Source organism: Ornithodoros turicata, unplaced genomic scaffold (genome assembly GCF_037126465.1).
Source record: "Ornithodoros turicata isolate Travis unplaced genomic scaffold, ASM3712646v1 Chromosome190, whole genome shotgun sequence".
Taxonomy (NCBI): domain Eukaryota; kingdom Metazoa; phylum Arthropoda; class Arachnida; order Ixodida; family Argasidae; genus Ornithodoros; species Ornithodoros turicata.
The window spans coordinates 37,024-59,923 of record NW_026999332.1 but is presented as its reverse complement, the minus strand read 5'-3'; the positions used below and the strand labels follow the sequence as shown (position 1 = coordinate 59,923).

The following is a 22,900-nucleotide window of genomic DNA, read 5'->3' as shown; positions in this document are numbered from 1 at the left end:
CATAGAGTCCATTTATGTCCATGTAATGAATTATGGTCATTGGTTTTTCGGGATCGTACTGCTCTGTCCCTGGGACATTTGCAAGGGCCATTCGCATTGAACACTGGGTCATACCACCATGCCTGCCCCGTTCAATTAACAGATAGGCATCGGGATCGTGGATTAAATCCAGATTAATCCGACTCATTTTTAGTGCACAAGACATGCTTAGTCCTGGGAGTGACACGAAATGAAGTGGTTCACTTTTGTGTGTCTCCAACGCCCATATTCGGAAGTTTTGAGTCACGTCTGCCAGAAGCAGTGCGTCCGTCAGAAGGTACAAATCCGAGTACTCGCCCAGGCTCTTCAGTTGAATTTTTCAAAGACGTTTTGCGCATGGTGGTAATCTTCCTCGCACACTTCTGATCTGTTCAGTTAGTTAAAGAACGGGTCACGTGATGGCAAACAGGGCTCGTCGTAACGTAAAAAAGAGGTAACGTACTTATATAAAACCCCTTCACGTACAACCAACTTGAAGTAGTCCTCCTCTGCGAAAAACTGACGCAGACACCTGAAGTTAGATGCACCTTTGTCGCATAGATTTTTGGTCAGTGTGTCGAGACTAGCATTCAGGAAGCTTAACGAGTCTATGAAGCGGAACATACCAATGTCTATAGCTTTAAACTTCTGACAACTCGAAGCTATCACTCTGATGTCTCTCTTCCGAAGCAGGTGCAGATAAGCTGCTATGAATCCGAGGTCATTATTGGCATTATGCGCAATGATGGGCACTTTACGTGGTATCCGCAGTTTCAGATAACATCCCTGACACAACGATTGGCGATATTCTCCACTTACGTGATCATGATCTCGTACTCTCTGCTTCTTTGTGAATGGTTCTTTACAGATGTTACATTTAGTGGCTTCAGAATGTTCGAGTTCGTCTCCTGGGGTCATTTGCAAGGGCACAGTCTCGTGCAACATCGCATACAGCTCATCATGCAAATTACGCAATAGTTCCATGAAAACGGAAACGCAGTCTGCACCACGGTAAATATATTTCTTCAACACATACGAATCGCACGAGCGTATGACGAGGAGACAGAAGGATGAAGGGATGTGTTCCTCGTAGACATTCCCGCCTGCCGAACACGATGATAGTACACTCTCAAAGTCGTATACACAGTAGAAGGGAACTTCCGACATCAAATGCTCTTCGGCAAACGACAATGTCTCACCCTTCTTTGCAAAAATAGCCTTGGACACTTTTTGTTGTTTACACGTTAGTAGATGATCGGCGAGTACACCCGGGGTGGTGAAACCCATCGTACACCGTTTGCAGTGAAAATAACCAGGTGGTGTAAACAAAGCATTGAAATCAGTAATGAGTACAAAATGGAAGTCAATTCGCAGTAGGTCGACATGCTTCTTGCACTGGTCGTCGACAACCTTAATCGGGTAAACATATTTTTCGTCTTTCTCATAACCGTACACGTTAATGCTCACATCGTTCTGCTTCTGAAACATTTCTACATCTTTCGGGAACACTATAGGAAACGTCTCTGGAAATACATATTGAGACAGGTACGACCTGTAGGATGAAGCTCTTCGTTTGTAAGAGCCCTTTGCAGGATGTAGACCGGCAAGTACGCAAAATGCGAAACACATGTTCTGTTCACTATCCTCGTGAAGGTCGACACTCAGAAGACAGCGACACTTTTTCTTCAATTCGTTTGGCAATTCAAAGTCGGTACATCCAATGAGCTGTGGTGCGAGACGACCAACATGAAAAATGCAGACGTGAATTCGAAATAAAAAAATCCCGATCCCTGCATTTCAAGCTTTTCTAAATTGTTGGTCACTTCAGTACCTACTTCAATGACAGCACGTCCTACGTCTCGTTCCGACCACAGCGTATGCACACTCCAAGGAATAAATTGAGTGACAAATATGATCTCATCCTCAGGCGTATGTTGCCCGAGTTCCGCCTTCAGCAAAACATAAAAGCGTAACGGAAATCCGAAATGTCGAAGTACACTGGCAAGGTAGCGTCCGTTTTCATGACAGAACGTGCTGACATCCTGCCCGTCGTCGTCTCTGTCATGTAGATGAAGCTCATAGCGGTTAGTGTAGCGGAGCGTACAGAGTGTCTCACAAAATGGGATACAGGGTGTTGCAAGGTTATGGACGTTAGCCAGATCAATTTGAAGTCCCAGCGCTCTTGTGTAGTGCTGCCGATAGGCCGGAGGACAAAGGTGCCATGTCACCATTTCTTTTTCATTTTTTACTCGCATTGACCGAACACGATATCTGGCGAAAGAAGATATGTCCCGTCTTTTCCAACTCGCTCATTCTTCTCCATCCAGAGTCCGCTCGTGTTCCTCATGTCTTCGATGTCTTGAGTGCTTAGTTTATGAAACCGAGCAGGAAGGAACATCTTTACGTGCTCGTGACCCTTCACAATTGCTACGTAGACTGCCTCGCCATACCTCGTTTCAATTTTGTTGACATCGACCACGTCATACTTGATGATTTTAGGAATTGTCGCCATTTTTTGAAACTCTCCATATTTCTTTAGCTTGTCAAGTTTATGCAAGATCGACGACGACATGATGCTTACTTGTACACTGATGCAATGACGATGATGATGATCCTTCGGGCAGGTTGGACTGGCTGAAAACAAAAGGAGCACATGTTAGAACACTGCAAACTATTTCACCGTTCTGAACACCATACCTCCTCAGAAGGAGGTTCGAGAGTGAAGGAGCTGAGCGTCAGACGGTTCTTATATAAGAAGTTGCCAGCATGGCAACCTTGAGCAGTCTTTCTTTTTACATCGTCAGCTCTGCAGTCGAACCTACCTTTGCAGTCTGCTTTTTTTCCTGCACTTTGCAAGCACGAACTTGTTTATCTAACAAAACGTATCTTCACCAGACTTCATTCCCTTGCAGGAAATGACAGTCATAGCACCTTTTAGGTACGTGACGCCTGCCTTGGTCTCAATTTCAGGGGCTAGTCAAAGTGGGAAATCCACCTTCGTGGCACGACTAATTAAACACAAAAGAGCTGTCCTCTTTGACAAACCGTTCAAGCAAATATTGTATATCTATCTTTATAAGCAGTCGGTATTCGATACCCTTCCTGAAGTAAATTTCAGTCAAGACATCCCTGCAGATCCGGAGAATAATAGCCACTCAGTATTTATCTTTGACGAGTGTTTAGCTGACCGGCAAAGACTGAAAGAAATCTGCAATTTTTATATTGCTGGGTGTCACCACCTGTCAATCACGGCCGTGTTCATCTCGCAATACCTGTTCGTCAACGACCCTTTGTATCGCACAATGCAATTCAATAGCACGGCTCTCGTTTTATTTCGTTCACCACGCACTACAGACCTGCTGCGTATGCTGTCCAGGCAGATTTTTGGGAGAAATTATTTGTTACCCACGATATATAAAGATGCCTGTCAGAAACCATACTCATACTTAGTTATCGACTTGTCTCAACAGAGCAACGATCACTATATAAGGTGTGGACCAACATTTTCCCGGACGATCACAGACAGATCATATACAGGTCATGAAAAGGCTGAACAAACACATTCGTTTTCTACGTATCATCGTTGAAGCAAAGACACCAGCAGAACGTTACAACATGATTCAACATCCCAGCAGGGAACAGCTACGAACAATCAGGGAGATTTGCATGAACCTCTGCAAAGGAAACGTCGAGGTAACGCCGAAAGTTAAAAAGCAATTGCAGCCTTTTGCAACACCCATTAGGACACTGGCTTCCAGGCAAGACCGTGCAGATGTGAAGAAAGTTAAGCGGATTCTTCTTCAGTCCGGCGGGATTTTGCAATTTTTGTTGCCACGCTTGTTAGGTCTCGTTTCAAGTTTAGCGGTCAAAAGCATCGCAAAAGCAATCGGCATTTAAAGAATGCAGAAATACGAGCTTGTTCCCTATCGGGAAAGCACTATTCCCTCGATATTGAATAAACAGGAGCCTGATGATATCAAGGCCATGGAGATCATCCAGTACTTGCACAAGCTATTGCATCCTCCCGCGAACACATTAAGAAAGCCTAGTGCAGCAAGTGAGGAGACAAATCCTGTGGCGTCGACGAGCGAGCAGACACAGATTCAAGCAGACGATGAGGAACATGCCATCGTTAATTTTATGAGCAGCGGCTACAAGATGAGAGCAAGCCAATTACTGCGTTTCCTAAAACCCGTGCTCAGCTGGAACGGCAGAACGTTTGAGCTCATTGTCAATGGTCAACAAATACCAACATTGTAGACCTTGTTTATTATTTGGTCACAAAAGTGCGAAATGTGTGGCGACCCCCGTATCTCGAGAGAATCCTACCACTATTGGTCAAGCTAAATATACCGACACTTATCGTACATCCATCTCGACTTGAAAAGGAGACTGCAGAGTCGTCAGCCAGCAGTCCTACGTTCACACCTGAGACACCTCGTCGACACATTTCTCCGGTTATCACAACAGCGGCTAAGAGACTTCGAGAATAGAACCAGTATTGAGCACGTTGGAACCGCAACAGGAACACTGTGGTTACCTTCGGGACGAAAACATTCTGGCGCATGTTCCCGCTCGACACAGGAAGAAGGCCCTCGCCATTCTGCCGATGCTAAAGACTGTATTTGCGATATATGAAGAGGGAAGGGTTATCTGTCATTTTCGGGTTGTTCCAAGTAGTTCTGTTATCGAGCTTATAAAATACGAACTGCACAATCGATCGCCCTCTTGGTACAAAAGTGACGTTGCGGCCGTTATAAATGCCTATTTGTCATTCGACGGACTTCGTGTTTGCGAAAGAAAATAGTGCTAATGGCTGCTTACGTACATGTATACCATCCTGGTGCTCTAGGTGGTGTTGAACGACTCGCATGAGCCATATAGGTGAAAAGCCGGCAAATGTTGCCAAGTTGCTGGAAACCAGTCATGTGTGATCTCTCTTCAGAGAACTTAAGCGACCACGTCAGTTCCGGAAGACCATCGTTTTGGGTGTGAAGGATATATTTCAAATAGATTTGAAAGACCTTCAGAACCTGTCGAGATGCAACAAGGGTTTTGCGCTATCTTTTGTTTTGTATGGACGCATTTTCTCGTATGCTTGCTGTAATGCCTGTGCAGAATAAACGAGCAGCGGAAATTAACGTGGAATGAGACTCGCTTTTAGACGTATTGGCACTCCGAGACTGATTCATTTAGACAGTGGTACAGAGCTCCACAATAAATCGGTCGGAGCATTTTTAAAATCAAAAGGGATATCTCTCTTCCACTCTAATTCAAATACGGAAGCAAGCATTGCAGAACAATCTATTCGAAGTCTTATGACGCCACTTTATCGTGCTTCCAAATATCAGGGACATAAATCGTACTTGAAAGTTTGACAGCCTCTGGTCAAAGCATATAATCATCGTGTTCATAGAACTCTGTCGGCACGACCTGTGGATGTCAACAAAGGAAATGAACATTTATTTAGGCAAAAGCTCTATCCTACTCCGAGCAAACCCCCAGAGTCGTGTTGGCGACCTTGTCAGAATAGCAAAACTCAGACACCAGTTAGTCAAAAGTTACCTTGGTTCGTTTACGCGTGAAATTTTTGTGGTGAGAGCAGTCAAGATTGGTTACCCGAATACCTATATCTTACGTGACCAGCAGTAAAAACCTATTGAAGGTCAATTTTATGCAAGCGAATTAACGCGTGTGCAGCCTGGAAAGGGCCACTGCATTAAAAAAGACGCGTTCGGAATGGAAAGGTGCAGTACCTGTTGCAACCTGCTGGAAGTCGTAGAAGGAAGAGAAGTACCTGCCACCACCGACGACGAAATGACTGGTGATCACTGGTCCGATGTCAAACAGCCAGCCAATGCTGGCGATTCCTGGTCCCAATTAGGTGATGATGTGTGCGGCATGCGGGACGTTACCCAGGATCATCAACTCCAAGGAAAATGTCGCCGTCCTCATACCTGTTAGAGTGACATGTTAGAATGTGGTTCATCGATGTCAACGGAGGACACAGTGCTCGTCGCAGCGTCTAAGATAACGAGAGGCATTTTCCTGTTCCAGCCCCTGCCTCTGAACCTTCCCACAAAAAAGACTGTGTGGGAGTCTTCAAACACAATCTATGCCAGGGTACACAGGAAGTGTGAAAACCTATCCGACCACCCGTTCGACCTGATCTCCGAATGGGGAAAACAGATCAGCTCCATATTCAGCTATTACGGTGATTGTGACGTCGACGTAATGCAACTGGTGGCCGAAAGTCTATGTATCATGTACTACGCAATGAAGACCGGCTCCCATTACCTGGCTGTGTACATAAACGACATGACAATTGACCTGTTGCAAAATAGGTTGTCGCCCAAAGACGCTTACCAATAAACAATAATGAAATCCATGACGAGTTGTCTCATTTTACTGTAGGTCGTCATGGTAAATAGATGCCCGGAGATGTTCTTCTACACCTTGTCCTTTCCGAGTGCTGTTTCCCTATTCGTTTTCGTAGCTACAACAGAATTTACAAAACCGACACTGAAACAGGGAAAATGCACTACCGTGACTCAGATTGACGAAAAATTCTACGTCACCGATGCCCAGCTGCAGTAACTGCCGTACGCCTTTGGCTCAGCAATGGTCATCCGACGAGATACGGAGTAAATCTGTCGCAAAACGATACACATCAACTATGGCATCGCTTGAAAGAAGCAATTATTACACAATTATTAAGCAACGATTATTACAACTTCCAGTGCTTAAAGCTATGTAATAGACCGATAGAACGATGCCTCGGCAATGTGTACAATATTGCAAGACTCATTGGGAATGGAAAGCACAGCAGTTACGGTATCACTATCTTTAAAATCTGCTACCATGTTTCTGCTGTCTCATGTGAACGACACAATAAAAATAATTTAAAACAAATACATGCCCGTATTTCATTTAGCTACAAGATACACTATAACACAAGAATGGTTTGAAATACTCACATCACTTTGCTCTTGCGTGACACACTCAATGCTGGAAGCCCGTGCGTGGCAGACAGCGTATACCACCAGTCGAAAATGCATCTTGCCAGGGCGATAACGTACTTTTTTTCTTTTTTTGGTGTTGGTGTTCCCAAAGAGCGTTTGGAAAAAGCCGGACGGGTGTTTCGCGGTTGTGTTATCATAACAAAAGAAGAAGAAAAAAGAGCGCGTCTTCAAGAGGTATCGCATTTCACATGCTGCTCCTGGGAAAGGAGAAGCTGTCCACGATGCATTCATGTGATCCCTCCTTCCCTAATATGATCCCTGATAAAACAAAAATCAAGCGTCTTATAAGCTAGCTGTCGACGACTGAGACCCATCAGGCCTTCATCGACGAGGCAACTTTTGGAAGGGTGTGAGTGTACCCCCTTGTCCTTATGCCAGTTTTTTGTTATTTTTATCTCGAAACAATTACAGCTGGTAACCACAATACGTGGTCATGCAATGTTTCTCGATTCCCTGTTTACTGTTGTTGCAATGCGCAACACAAGTTTGGAAATGCGTGTGTATAGCATACCTCTACTTTATAGTGATTGCTTGCACTGAGTTATTTACTTTACCATGTGGCAAATCCTAAGGTCGTACTCCAATGCAAATGCATTACAGTATCAGAGGCATATCGGAAAGCGGAAAACGTTTAACCCATTCTTTGATAATGCTGCTTGTTGTTGTTGCCTGGCACCTGATCGAGATTTGAGTCATCCTAGACTTCGTTCTGATTGAGAAAAACATTCACAGGACGTTTCGTTTTTCCTTTGCTTGTGCAGATTGCTTCTGTACAAGGATGAAGTCAAGCAAGACTCTGGTAATTTGTAGAATATCTTTCGTTAGTTCAATAAAAGAGCAGAAAAATAATGTGCTTAAATAAAAAAGGAATATATACAGTGTTGTCTGGTCTCTGACATACGTCGTTATTTGAGTGTACTTATCAAGGTGGCATGGGGAAAAAATCGTTTTGTGACGCGGCATCCATTTTTTTTTCAAATCGAAACCGAAAGTACAGACGGTCAAAAGCTTGAAACTAGAGGGACATCTGGCAACCATTCAAAAACCTGCATTGCCGTTGTCACAGCGAAACTAGCGTGCTGTGGTTTGAAACCGAAATTACAGACGGTCAAAAGCTTGAAACCAGAGGGCATCTGGCAACCATTCAAAAGCTTGGCATCCGTTTACTTAAAGCCGAAACTACAGACGGCCACAGCTTGAAAACTAGAGGGCGTTTGGTGGGTATTTCAAACCGAAACCAAAACCACCTGGCGCTCTGACGCAGCAACCAACCTAGGTGATGGACTGATCGTGACGTCAACCCGATCGGAAAAATGCTATTAAATGTCATCGAATATTATTGCTTGTTATTAAATGTCATTTGCGTGTTATTGCATGTCATTAAATGTGCATCCAGGTGCCTATCAAACGCTATCGACACGTGAGTTCTTATTGTTTACCTCAGTTAACCGTTACCTGATCCTAGCGGCGCATGTTATTCAAGCCTGCGAACCCATTGTTCACACTATCGATACATGAATTCCATTGGTTTCTGATATATCTTATCGTGCGTGTCGCATGTAATCTGAGCGGCCCATTGTTACGAGATATTATATATACCACTACTGCATAGTCCAAGCAGCACACAATACTGTGCCCATATTGGCTGGTCATTGGCGATATGGGTCCAACATGGGCTGAAAATGGGTAATATGGGCCACACATTGCCCAGTTTGAGCCAATATTGGGAAAATCCTGGCAATATGGGCCCCATATTACCCCTGTACAACCCATATTTACTGAAAATACAGAAAATGGTACGTACCCGCGTTGCACAAATGCAGAAGCAGCACGGCAAGATTGGACGTTTAACCGTGTGAAATGCCCAATGCAGTAAGTCGTTACATCGAACAACTTCCCGCACATGATATACATTGTTCGAAACAGTCAACATACATGGAAACCCCATTGTAACTTTCACCAGAACTCGACAACTGAACTTTCCACGTTCTGGAAGCAGCCGCCATCTTGCTTAGCGATGCCAATACCAATCAGTCCAGCCGACTGAAAGCGACGGAGTCGTTTAAGCGAAATTACGCATCCTACAACTAATTCGCATCCGCGACTGTCGGATCGGACGTTTCATACGGGCTAAATGGAAACACCAATGGACAGTGGCGACATCACCCACCGACGACGGCGCGAAGCATTCAACTCGAAAACAATGGTGCCATCAACCGAAAGCACAACTTAACAATATGCTTTACAGGCGTACTGGATAGAGCGTCGGGCCGTGTGGTGACGGTTCTCCAGAATGAATCGCCAGAGGTAGGAAAGGTTTCTTGCGTGATACCAGATTTCTGTGGGTGTGGCAGTGACGTCAGCGCAGGCGAGGCTGTGACTTCAGAGGTTGCTCCTAGATAGTGTTTTCTATACTATTCACGTTGTAACCTATATGGAAACACGCCACACCTTATTAAAGGCTTGCTTCCAATATAATGCCTCCTCTTCAGAATCCTCTTCAGTGTCACCAGTCTGTCTATGGAAGTCTTCCATCTGCAAAGAAGGAAAAGTTGTAGTTTCATGCGCTGGTCATATGCTCTAGAGTGTGTGTATGTGAACGTTTCGTCTACGCCGTTACATCGAACAACTTCCCATAGGTGATACACATTGTTCGAAACAATCAACATACGTGGCAACCCCATTGTAACGTTCACTAGAACTCAACAACTGAGCTTTCCACGTTCTAGAAGCAGCCGCCATCTTGCTTCGCGATGCCAATGCCAATCAGTCGAGCCGACTGAGAGTGAGGGAGTCGTTTGAGCGAAATTACGCGTCCTACAACCAATGCGCATCCGCGACTGTCGGATCGGAATTTTCATACGGGCTAAATGGAAACACCAATGGACAGTGGTGACATCACCCACAGACGACGGCGCGAAGCATTGAACTCGAAAACAATGGTGCCATCAACCGAAAGCACAACTTAACAATATGCTTTACTGGCGTCGGATAGAGCATCGGGCCGTGTAGCGACGGCTCTCCGGAACGAATCGCCCGAGGTCGCAAAGGTTTCTTGCGTGATACTAGATTTCTGTGGGTGTGGCAGTGACGTCAGCGCAGGCGAGGCTGTGACTTCAGAGGTTGCTCCTAGATAGTGTTTTCTACATTATTCACGTTGTAACCTATATGGAAACACGCCACACCTTATTAATGGCTTGCTTCCAATATAATGCCTCCTCATCAGAATCCTCTTCAGTGTCACCAGTCTGTCTATGGAAGTCTTCCATCTGCAAAGAAGGAAAAGTTGTAGTTTCATGCGCTGGTCATGTGCTCTAGAGTGTGTGTATGTGAACGTTTCGTCTACGCCGTTACATCCAACAACTTCCCGCAGGTGATACACATTGTTCGAAACAATCAACATACGTGGCAATCCCATTGTAACGTTCACAATGGCGACATCACCCACCGACGACGGCCGATGCTTCAAGTTATGGCCTTGGAGCAGTCCTCATGGAGCGACAAGATACCAAAATTTTGCCGGTCGTTGTTTACGCATCCAAGTCACTCACAGAGGCAGAAGGTGGTTACTCTCAAAAAGAAAAGGAAGCCCTTGCAGTCACATGGGCGTGTGAGAAATTAAAAGACTACGTCATCGGACTGAAGTTTCACGTAGAAACAGATCACAAGTCACTCATTCATCTGTTCACCAGGAAGCCACTAGATGACCTCACACCGCGCCATCAACGCTTACGTCTTAGGATGATGAGCTTTGGCTATACAATGCAACATGTTCCAGGCAAAGACCTCGTAGTCGCCGATAAATTGTCCAAACACCCACTCCCCGAACAAGAAAATGCACATCTCGCGGAGGAAGTTGCAGAGGTTGAAGAGGCTCTTCTCCGTGGCGTGCGTGTGACAGATGTAAGTCATCAGAAACTTTTGCATGCGCAAAACCACGACACCGTGTGCAAAACTTTGCGTACCGTATTCAGACTACCTGGCCAGACACCAAGTCAGAAGTGTGCGAAGACTGCTTAGCATACTGGCAGTTCAGAAATGAACTTAGTTTGCATGAAGGAATTCTGATGAGAGGACAGAGATTTTTCATACTTGCAGCATTGCGTCCTTCAGTACGTAGCTCTCTCCTCGACGGATATGAGGGCATAGCATAGTCAAATGCGAAAGGCGAGCCAAAGAGTATTGCTGGTGGCCAGGCATATCGCATGATACAGTTGACATGGTGGAGAAATGTGTGAGTTGCATGAAGCAAAAACTGCCTCGGAGCCAACCTATTATTTCAACTTCTTTCCCTGACAGTTCATGGCAAAGGATGGCAATGAATCTTTTTCATGCCAATGGGAAGAACTACTTGTTAGCAACGGATTACAACTCCCGCATCCACATCGAAATCGCTCTTCTGGAGAATCAGAGGCCGGGCTGACAGTTCTAGATTTCGACAAAATCATTACTGAACGTATCTATATTATATCACAGCGAACCACGCAACAACAATACAATTCCTGAAGAGAGAGAAAGAACGAGTAAGCGACTGTACTGAGTAACTGATTTTCAGTTCCCAGCTTGGACTCCGGTACGTTTGAGATACTCGGTTATTAGAAGCGATACACCCAGGCAGCACAAGGTTCTACGTCAAAACCGCGCGTCAAAAATCGCTACCGTCAAAACCGCGAGTCAAAAATCGCGACACGTCAACATCGCGACAAGTCAATATCGCGATACATCAAAATCGCTGCACGTCAAAATCGCGAGATCTCAAAATCGCGATACGTGAATATCGCGACACGTCAGAATCGTGACACGCGGCAGTGTATGGGCAGCTCGGACATCTGAGTTTCTTCTTGTGTTTTCTTTACTTTTTCTAGTCTTTCTAGTGCATCCTGGGCCATAAATGTGATTTAATTACCTCTCTGTTCTCCGTCATGCAGCCTGTGAGGATAGTGGGATTATGTAAATCCCCGAATTATTATTAGCATGCAATTACCTCCCTTTTGGGCGATGTGCTGCCCGAGGGAGCTAAAGACAGGCTTTTTTCTTCCGGAATTGTTTTTCGCGTGCACTCCAAGGTCGCGAACTTCAGTTTCCGCGAATTTGCGACCTCTTCGTTAAGAGCTCCGGTCCAAATCCCCGCGCGAGGAGCTTCCAGGCCAAAAAGAAAAAAAAAGAAGAAGAAATGAAAAATTTTCAACAGTAAAGGGTAGCTGCAGTTGGTCCTGTGTTCTCACTTTTCGTCAGAGCATCTTCCCCAGCACGTAGCAAAGCACATTCCAACCTCTAACTAGGACATGTCATGACCAGGAGGTTGTAATCACTTGTGGCGTAGCGACCCCGGATTTGAAACCGGTCGCTAAAGACAATTTGGGCTGTCGTTCCAAAGAAGTTCAAAGAAGGTCACTACGTCATTCTGTGGGGTTGATCTCATTGGGCAGGGGCGAAGTACAGGGTTAAAAAAGAGGGATGCATCGGATGCGTGACAATATTCGGTCATTCCGATGTGAGTTTTAGCTCCACAAGCCATGGCGACATTTCTCCTAAGCAACAAGAATCGTCCACTTCTGTCGCACAACGGGTTCTTGTACAGAAAAGACAAGCTCTTTGGAGACCGCCAACACTGGAGGTGCATACTCTCGGAGAAAAGGAAATGCCCAGGAAAGGCAAAGACGGTGAATAGTGTAGTTATTTCCGAGACGGCCCACAGTCACGTTCCGGATGCCGCTGCGGCTGAAGTCAGATAAGCTTGCCACATCTACACTGTTGGAATTCCGCTGATATCAAATGACAGGCTTTAGCGACCCCCAGTTGTTGTATATGCTGCAGAGATAATTTTTTAATACCATCATGCAGCTGGCGTCTTCAGTTGTTCAGAGACAATCGAGCATGACCGGCTGATAGCTAACAATGACTGATTGATAGCGAAACGAAGCTATGAAATATGAAAATAACAGCGAGGGGCCTGAGGTCAGTTGAGATCATGTATTGCCATTTACTTTTAAGGAAGACTCTCAATGTTGTTAAGGAATTAAGCATCGGGTCCCAGATTCCAACTCAGGCTGTCATATCTGAAGCGGTATCCAGCACGCCACAAGCTGTTGTAGGGCTCCTCCCGTGCCTCTCTCTGATGAAAAGGACAGTTCAGCGGAGGAGAGCAAGCGCTTCCACCTTGCCACCACTTCCGAATTCCCTGCGCGGCCTAACGATTGACGGCACCTTCGCAACGACAGAAGCGGGACAACCGTTCCTGCTGCACGACAACATGGTTGACGGTCATCGGGTTCTTATATTTCCCACGCAGCGCAATCTGCAGCTACTGAGTGAGTGTGAGCACTGGTACTGCGATGGGACATTCAAGACCGTGCCCTTGCTATTTGAGCATGAAAGAACTGATGTTCTGACCAGCAGATTTCAGCAGCTGTACACCGTGCACGGTGTACAGCACAGTGAAGTGATCCCTTGTGCGTATATCCTGATGGAGAAGCGCAACACGGCATCATACCAAATGGCGTCTTCTGCCTTGAACTCACTCCAACCATCATTGCGCCCCAGATCTGTGATGACTGACTTTGAAAGAAGTGCAAGGAATTCTCTGCAGGAAGCGTTCCGAAGCACGACGCTTCGGGGGCGTTTCTTTCATTTCTCGCAATGTATATGCCGGTGCATTCAACGAACCGGCCTTCAAGAGAGATACGCTCGGGACCCGAGTTTCGCCCTACACATCCGCTACCTCGCTGCGCCAGCCTACGTGCCCGTGGTCGACGTAGCCTCGTCGTTCGAGGCTGTCCCGGAGTCGGACTTCTACGTTCAGAACGAGCCTGATCTTGTGGAGCTCATAAATTATTTTGAGGACACGTGGATTGGCCGCACCGACCGTAGAGGAAGGCGCCGCGAGCCACTTTCCCCCAATTCCTCGTGGAACTGCTACGAATCTGTGGTGAGTGACATTCCGCGCACAAATAACTCCGTGGAAGGATGGCACTCAGGTTCGCCAACCTCGTCGGGTGCTCTCACCCTAACATATGGGAATTCATAAAATGCTTGAAGAAGGAGCAGTGCTTCACCGAGGTGAGAGTGGAGCAACATCTGAGTGGCGCTCGGCCGCCGCCCAGCAAGAAAGTCTACCGTGACACGGCTCTACGTGTGAGAAGGATCGCCGAGGACTATGAAAATCGTGACATCATGGACTACTTGAGAGGCATAGCCTATAACTTTCAGTTGCAGGTGTAAGGCTCCGTAATATACGTCAGTTGTTTGTTGGTATACATCAAAATTGGTCACGTACAGCACCGAGATTTCAGTCCCCTCGTCAGTTTGCAGTTCCAAAAATGAAAATGAGATCAGGGACGATGAAAGTATAAGGCCGTGTAATATACATGAGTTTTTGGCATGGAAGTGGCTTCATCTATTCCTGTAATTTGAATTTGATTGGCAGCAACTAATTAGCACCATGGCACTAGAACCAATAATTAAAGAATAAGAAAATTAATTATCGCTAATTAATTGATTAGGTCCGATGAGAAAAAAATGGATCGTTCACAAAACTGTGAGCAATGTACAGCTGGTTTCATTCGCATAGAGCACTTCGTCTTTATTTTAACCCTTGGCCAATTTTCTCTAGGACACCCTGCATATGGCGTATTCGCGATTTTGACGTGTCGCGATATTCACGTATCGCGATTTTGACATCTCGCGATTTTGACGTGTCGCGATATTGACTTGCCGCGATTTTTGACTCGCGGTGTTGACGGTCGCGATTTTTGACTCGCGAATTTGACGGGACACCGCAGCACAACATCTTCGCCCGACGTTGGATCAATATTGGTTCAATATTGGGTTGACATTGCCAATATTGGCCCAATACTGGGTTAACGTTGCCAATATTTGTACAATACTGGTCCAAGTGTGTTGTGCTGCTTGGGCCGACGGTTTTAAACTGACACGCGAAGTGACCAATGTTGACTCCACCTGCACAGTGGAGTATCGCCTCTTCGCAAAGACTATTATAGACATTTTTCGATGTTTAATCCGTGAATTAGGCACCTACGCCAAAATATGCACTAAAGCCGGAATAGACATTGATAGGCGCTGTCAAAACGTTACAGGAGGTTCTCAGTTAGTGCTCCTGTATTGAAAATGAATTATCAGAACCACACAAAAGAAATTGGCATTTGCTAGGGATCCGGGCTCTACTGATGACAAATCCCGCCGCGTCCAGTAGGTTATCTCTGGAAACAGGAGATGGCTGCCTCCACCGTCGTGGTGGCAGGACTCGGGTAGCCGAATTCCACTTCTTAACACTGTGATGGTGGTGCTGTAAGCGGCCACGCTCAAGTTGGAACGTCATGATTATCGCACGGAGGACCGTGTGCCCTCGAACAACTTCACAGGGAACCGTGCCAAGATTGCTGTTAAAGTGTCTAAGGAAAATTCAGACAACCGGATTCGAAGCTTTGACCACACAGCCTCGGTGTGAAATATCATCATTATAGAGAAAAGGAGACCAAACCCGATAACCAACAACTGACGTTACTGGAATTAACGTCAGATCATTCATGCACTATAATGAACTTCGGAGAATCATCTAAATTTGTGCAAGTTAATCATCAATTGAAATCATTAAATTATCATCATTAAATCTAAATTTGTGCAAGTTCACGAGGAACATTCACCGTACCTTTTTCTTGTGCTCCTTGAATTGGGACTCAGCTGCACGTTGCTTTCGCATCATCTGGAATCAGAAAAATGATTCACGAAACGCGCTCATTCAGATTGATGTAAAGACGAAAACCGACAAAACGCACCTTTGGTTCCTTTGCCAGGAACACGATTGGCTTCTTGCATTTCGTGTAGAAAACGTCGATCATCTGTAACATACAAATAGGTACCTAGTTACTTTCGTGGGGAACGATGTAAAAATAAGGTCCAACGACTCCGTTACTTTTCTCAAATTAACTAGCAATGAATTTCTTTGTAAAAATAAAAAAACTTGCTACTGTATGGTTACTCCTTATTTTATTTTTTCTCCAGTTCCCCTATTGCTGCAGTATGGACAAACATCTGAAATTGACGCGCCATCGCTGTGTCTCGCAAGTGGTGCTCTACGTGGACCTTCAGTCACATTGAGCCTCCTGGAAGAACCATTTCTTGGTCTTTCAGACTCTCGTCGGGTGGTATTATGAGGTTATGGGGACATTGTCTGCACTTGTCAATGTCATAAACGTGACCTGGATGATGCGCTGCTTTACGCCCCTGCTTCAGTCACTAACTCCAGAAAGCTTCCAAAATAATTAACCACCTCAGGTGTTTTATTTTCCTTTTTTTTCGGTTACAACTCATTTATGGAACAATTTCTACTTGAAGCCACTTTGTATGTAAGTGCTTCATAGTGTAAATTATGTAATAAACCATTTGAAGCTGTAGGCGTTTTTCACCTGTGATGCGTTCTGTCTCGCGCCTACTTCTTTATATTAACGCTCGACTTCTGGGCCCCTATCTTAAAGTTATGTTTAAATGCATCACTTCACCTGTGATTTGCCACGAGCTCTCGCGCGAGGGCCAATCACAATGTTTATTTGAAGTAGACGTCTTGCAAAACTGTTGTCGCGTGCCCGCTGCGGTACGTTTGCAGCACGCAAGCTTTAAATATAACGTTTGGAAACCCGTGTTCCCACAACCTCAGGGCGTCATTCCGTCCATTCTGTCTCCGAGGAAGATACAGCAAGCAAGAAGTTCGAGCAACAAAGGAAGGCTTATTTCATGACTTGCACGGCAATCCACAAACACCGTCAACCGGGAGCTCGGAATCGAGCCTCATCCGAACAGTGCCCGCGTTTATACCTTCTCGGTACGCCCTCCTCACACGTGCGGTCGGTCGCCTGTTTGTCTTCTGGTGGCGCACCCGGGAAACAAGAGAAATGCCTACAAACGATAACCCTTGTTATTTGAAAGTTCAAGACCGTGTTCCAGAAGCCTGGAGGTCCACACACTTAGTCAGTACAATGACGTGACCCTGGCCTGCGTTAGACGGTGTGATGAGGGTGAAAGAGGAGAAACGCGATGCCCCTGCTGCAAATGGCAGGCACGATCTCATTCATTTCAATGAGATTCAATGAGAAATGAGACTTAGAATCAGAAAGTTAAGCAGGGAAGCTGCCTTCGCGAAACCGGGCTTCGCCGTGCTGTGTGACGGAAACCGCATCAACGAAGTAAGAAACCAATTCAACGAATTGGTTTAGTGGGCGTCCATGAGAAATGTTGATTTCCAAGTGACTTAATGAGATCCAACATGTTGCGCATTACAAACTGCGCCAAGAGAAGGAATGAGGAACTGGCCTAATGTGTATCAATGAGAAACTGCTTTCCAACTGATTTAATGGGATCCAACATATTGCCATTCCCGCCACTACAGTAATTGAGAAGTCAGTCGCTGAAGGAACGAGCTGAATGGTGACCAACGGTACATCGTCACTCTCAAATTAAATTCTAATATATGATTAGGAACAACGCAGTACGGTCGTGTTGAGGATGAACTAATTCGAGAACGCGTCCAATTCAAACGAATGGAATTTCAGATTACGAATTCTATCGAAAACATTGCGAGTCAAATTTGAATGAAACATTTAAATAAAGATTTATTCGGAACGAATCAACTGAGGAGGCTAGCGGACCGCGGGCCGCGATGTCGCCAGGAGGGCGCGTTCTAATACATTCCCGTGCCGCACCACGAAGTAGCTCGTGCAAGTTGAAAATAGTTCGAGTTCTTTCAAATGCTTATGAACACATCCTCAAAAGTACATGTGCCGTGGTATATTGGTATTAAACCTCTTACTGTAAGCTATTGTCTCTGCATTTCGTACAAGATTCAGTGCATGTACGTGGGCGCGTTCTCAGAAACCGCCGAAACCACCACTGACGGATTAATCAATTTCTTACGAAATGTTGGAGCAGTAGGATGTGCGCCGTCGCTCACAAGCAGTTGGCGTCATTCGGGTTTCATAGTGAGGATTTTATCTGCTTCTAAGCTAGTCGATTTGTCAAGCATTCTGGCCGTTGTTCAATGCCGTTTTCCATTCCGTTGGTGGGAGGATCGTGCTGTCAGTATGTTTCCACCCGCGCTGTGTGCAAGAGGATGTAATATATTTTGATGCTCACTTACGTTAACATGCTGCTGTTACAGCACCTTTTACATAATCTTTTGAAATGGTATTACTTGAAAGTGATCCTCGCACGACGAGGCTGGGATAGGGGCGTCGAACATTTGTCGGCAGTTGTCGGCAGGTGGTCAAAACGAAACCTCAACGAAGCTGGATTGCCTTGATTTTCACGCAAGAGGGGCAAGCTGTGTAGCGGACGCTGGACGACGACAACGACGACAACGATGGCCACGCGCGTGGAGCACCCGCTTCTCAGTTCCACAGGCGCGGCCATAGAGATAGGCCACCGTCATCGCCTCTCCGTGGCATGCCATCACCGCCGGTCGGGGCTCATGTAGAGGAATACCATCGTCCTCTACATTTGGTGACCCGGACAAAGAACATCACGTCCGGAGCAATTCGGCCCTTCACCATCCCAAATTTGTGAGGACACCATCCAGCAGCACTACCTCCGGCACACACGGCCCGCCTTCACTCCTACCGCATCTCGGTACTCTTCACTCCTCTTTTCACGCTTCTCATTGCCGGCCACGACACTCGAGCCTTGCGCTCACCTGCCGGTCGCGGCAGCCGACGCCTCGGCACGCTTCAGCCCGTCTCGGCACCTCACTCACTCCACCTGGAACTCTCGAGCTTCGGCTCCCGTGCCGGTCGCGGCACCCCAGGACCACGCCACCGAGCGCCTCACTCTCTCTCGCTCGTCTCTACCTGACGGATCGCTGTTCCCGTCTCCATCCTCTGTGAAATGCCGCCAACGTGTGCCGTGCCCCTGTTCGACCACACGTCACCACGTCTGCACGCACACCACGGTCGCCCTCAACTGCAGCTTTTCCCAGAAGCGTTACCTGGACTCTTGCGATGCGTCCGCAACGCATCTGACGGCCGGGGGACCCGTGTAGCGGACGCTGGACGACGACAGCGATGGCCACGCGCGTGGAGCACCCGCTTCTCAGTTCCACCGGCGCGGCCATGGTGATAGGCCACCGTCATCGCCTCTCCGTGGCATGCCATCATCGCCGGTCGGGGCTCATGTAGAGGAATACCATCGTCCTCTACAAGCTGGACGAGGCATTAGAAATATCCCACGAAGCACAGGAGATCATTATGCATTCGAGATTTTTCTTTCGTCGGCACTGCTCCGACATGGGGTACATCTCTTTGAAGTTTCTCATTGTGGATCATGTTGCGTGTGTTGATGAAGCACAGCATGCTTTCACAACATATAAGTGCTCATTTAGGTTTCTATTCTTGGTGTGTACTAGGTTTTGCTAGCGATTTTCAACCGCTTGGTGAATATTCGCTCTTATAGAAAACATCAAAATAACGTTCACCTTTGTATTTGCCACTTGCAATATTTTCAGATCTACTGTATTGTTATATGTGTAAGAATAAATGTTCACGCAGGAACGATATTGTGTGTAATTCATTTTTACAGCGACAAGAAGCTTTCTGATCATTTGACGCCACATAATGATCACTCCACATTAAAAAGTGCATCGGCAATGAGAATTTCAATGTGACTTGAATGGGAGCACCCTTGCTGGTGTGAATTTGGCCAATAGGAGACTAGGCTGGCCAGTCAGACCGAGCGAAGTTCCACCTCGTTCCCATTGACATTTACAATGATTTCTCACCGAAACCCAACAAATTCTTGTTTCCGATATGGTATTTGTCCAAAAGTGTCAATTCAGAATGAGCAATTTTGGTCACTTTCAATGAGAATTGTGAATGCGATATCCACTTAACCCGAATGATATTTTGATCTATTTTGAATTGGACTAATTCCAGTAGGGGCTGATTTAGTATTTATGTGCCTTCTCTGCCTTCTGAGAACGAAATGCCTGAGCACGTCCAGCAAATCCTCCTAGAATTTAAGGAAACATGTTGAGCACATATCTTGTTTCTGTTATATCGTTTGTACATATAGCCACTTGTTGAAGGCGTTCATTTCAAGCTCGAAAAATGAACACTAATGCTTTGCACCAGTGCCTTCTCTGCCGACCGTGTTGGAAGGTCATTTGGGACCGCAAAATACGTGAGTCGTCTTTTTGCCGGTCTATTAATTCAACGAAGATGGTTGTCCCTTCAAATGCTTCCGTTGAGCACCTTGTCATTATCGCCGCTGGTATTCTCGCGCAAAAACACACAAAAATGTCCGATGGGCATATCGCGCACCATCTGTTGCTGAAATTAAGTTTAATGTGAAATATGAGTGATAATAAAAAGACGTGTCCATAATTTGGATGTGTGGATCATGAAACGTTACTGAAACGAAACCTGTTCGGTTTTCTGTAACGAGTAATGTATTTAGTCCCGTTTTGCAGATTTACGACAGGTAACGACATTCTGTCACTACTTTGCGGTGCAACGAAATTATGCCGAATTTCATGATGCGATAACTCGGTGAGAAATAGAGCGATACCAACCAATCGACTAAAACCAGAGAGCGTATACGTTTTACACCCATAACGCACTGTCGCACACAATCTGGATCGGTCCTCTATAATGGTCAGCGCAGTCCCGCTGGGCACGCAGCACCCTCCGTAAGTTTGTAATCGGGTGATTCCATCTCAACTCAGACAGTGTGGTTCGGACACCATCACCGATTTTCCTTGAAAAAATATATGTTGTGCTGCAACACGCATACACACAGGATCAACAAATATTTTGGTTCTAAGTTTTGTGGTCCGCCTGAAAAAAAAAAATCTTAAAGAAATTGACTCGGCGACGGAACTTTCTGACGGAACGACTTTGACATTTCATTCCTCGCCATCGGACGGTCCCAAACTATAGATTTTGTTTGCACAATATGTCAGGTACAACGACTTTGAGCGTGTATAAACAGCACCGGTCATTTCTATTTTGATCTTTAATTAAAAATCGTCAAAGTTGCAACAAAATTCACATTTTGCTCATATTTGTCCTTACGCTGTACTCCTGCTATATACGCCATCGAGATATATGAGGTACCGCTGTGTAGGTCGAAACATGCTCTTTACATTGATGTCAAATTGACATGTCTGTACCTTGCCCACTTTGTGGCGGTGTAGAGTACAGCTATGTTTTCAAAAATGTGTTTTTTTTTGTCGTTTCTCAAAAACTCCACCTCCGATTACCTTCATATTTTGTAGTTATATAGCCCAGGCTATACCTACATGTGTTCGGGAAACGGAAGGTACCCTCTCAGCACAACTCGGGATAGCCCGCAACAAACGTGGAGTGTGGAGCATACGATGTACACCGCGACCTGGAGAACTACGCCAGAGAGTTAACAGGATTATTGGTGTCTGCTACTGCCAACGTCTCCTGCTTTGAATGACAGAGCTCAGGATGCAGATCTACCGCAAATCCCACCCTAGCAATATATTTTGAGTCTTTCTGACTCGTTTTTCCCACAGTCGAATCTCAATGCCGTTCACATGAAGTTCAGCGATGTTCTGAGTCGATGGCTTGTGTTTCCGACATTAATTCCAAGTACAGTATGGATTGCCGTGCCTGGATGCCGTATGATTGCCGTATGGACTGCCGTACGTGTGGATTGTACAGTGCCGACTGTGCGGTGCTATGCTAGCCATCTCAAGCCCAAAAAATCGAAAGAACTACGCTTTTGTTATCAGAAACAAGTTGGGAATGCTGGGCAGAATGATACCTTGAGCCGTGATACCATCAAAATGTAATAATCGCGTGCAATAAAACAGAACTGAACACTTTTTAAGCATCTAGTCGTCAAGAAATGGTTTGTTTATATAAGAAAATTCAGAAAATCGATAACACAGATCACGCAGCGTGTAAGGTATAACCTGGCTGTACGACGCTGTTAATGTTTCTTTTCAGAAGGTTCTCTTGTTGTTCCTTGGGAATACTGGACATCTTGACAGTGACGCGTCCATCTCCTTCCACGTTTTTCGTCCACATGTGGAAAGACTGGATTTTCACAGCGCTTCGCGCTGTCTTCCATCCTTCCTTATTTGAGACCCGGTATGTTTCTAGGTAACTTGTTTCTAATAACAAAAGCGTCATTCTTTTGATTTTTTGGTTTAAGATGGATACCATAGCACCGCACAGTCAGCACAGTCACACGCGATCCATACTGTACTTGGCGTTCATATCGAAAACACAAGCCACCGACTCAGAACGTCGCTGAACTTCACGTGAACGGCATTGAGATCCGACTGTGGGAAAAACGAGTCAGAAAGACTCAAAATATATTGCTAGGATGGGATTTGCGGTAGATCTGCATCCTGAGCTCTGTCATTCAAAGCCGGAGACGTCGGCAGTAGTAGACACCAATAATCCTCTTAACTATCTGGCGTGGTTCTCCCAGTCGCGGTGTACATCGTGTGCTCCGCACTCCACGTTTGTTGCGGGCTATCCCGAGTTGTGCTAAGAAGGAACCTTCCGTTTTGCGAACACATGTAGGTCATAGCATGTGATATAGGCCTGGCCGATAGCTACAAAATATGAAGGAAATCGGAAGTGGGGTTTTTCAGAAACAAGAGTAAAAAAAAAAACATTTTTGAAAACATAGCTGTACTCTACACCGTCTTGACGCAAGTGGGTAAGGTACAAACATGTAAATTTGACATCAATTTAAAGAGCGCGCTTTGGCCTACACAGCGGTACCTCATATATCTCGATGGCGTATACAGGGTGTCCCAGAAAACGTGTGATTGAATTATAATAAAAAAACTACGCAACCTAGAATCATGCGGT

General features: G+C 45.8%; 1 protein-coding gene across 2 annotated transcripts in view; it reads right to left on the bottom strand.

Annotated features, from left to right (window-relative positions):
* The window catches only part of LOC135373034 (atlastin-2-like), an 83,273-nt gene that overhangs the window by 23,600 nt on the left and 36,773 nt on the right, over positions 1-22,900 (bottom strand). For both annotated transcript variants that reach the window (XM_064606347.1, XM_064606348.1), the window contains exons 6-9: positions 15,836-15,898; positions 15,709-15,762; positions 10,226-10,309; positions 9,492-9,575 (exon numbers count right to left, since the gene is read on the bottom strand). In XM_064606347.1, coding sequence (XP_064462417.1) covers positions 9,492-9,575; positions 10,226-10,309; positions 15,709-15,762; positions 15,836-15,898 — 285 coding nt within the window. The remainder of the gene's footprint in view (positions 1-9,491; positions 9,576-10,225; positions 10,310-15,708; positions 15,763-15,835; positions 15,899-22,900) is intronic.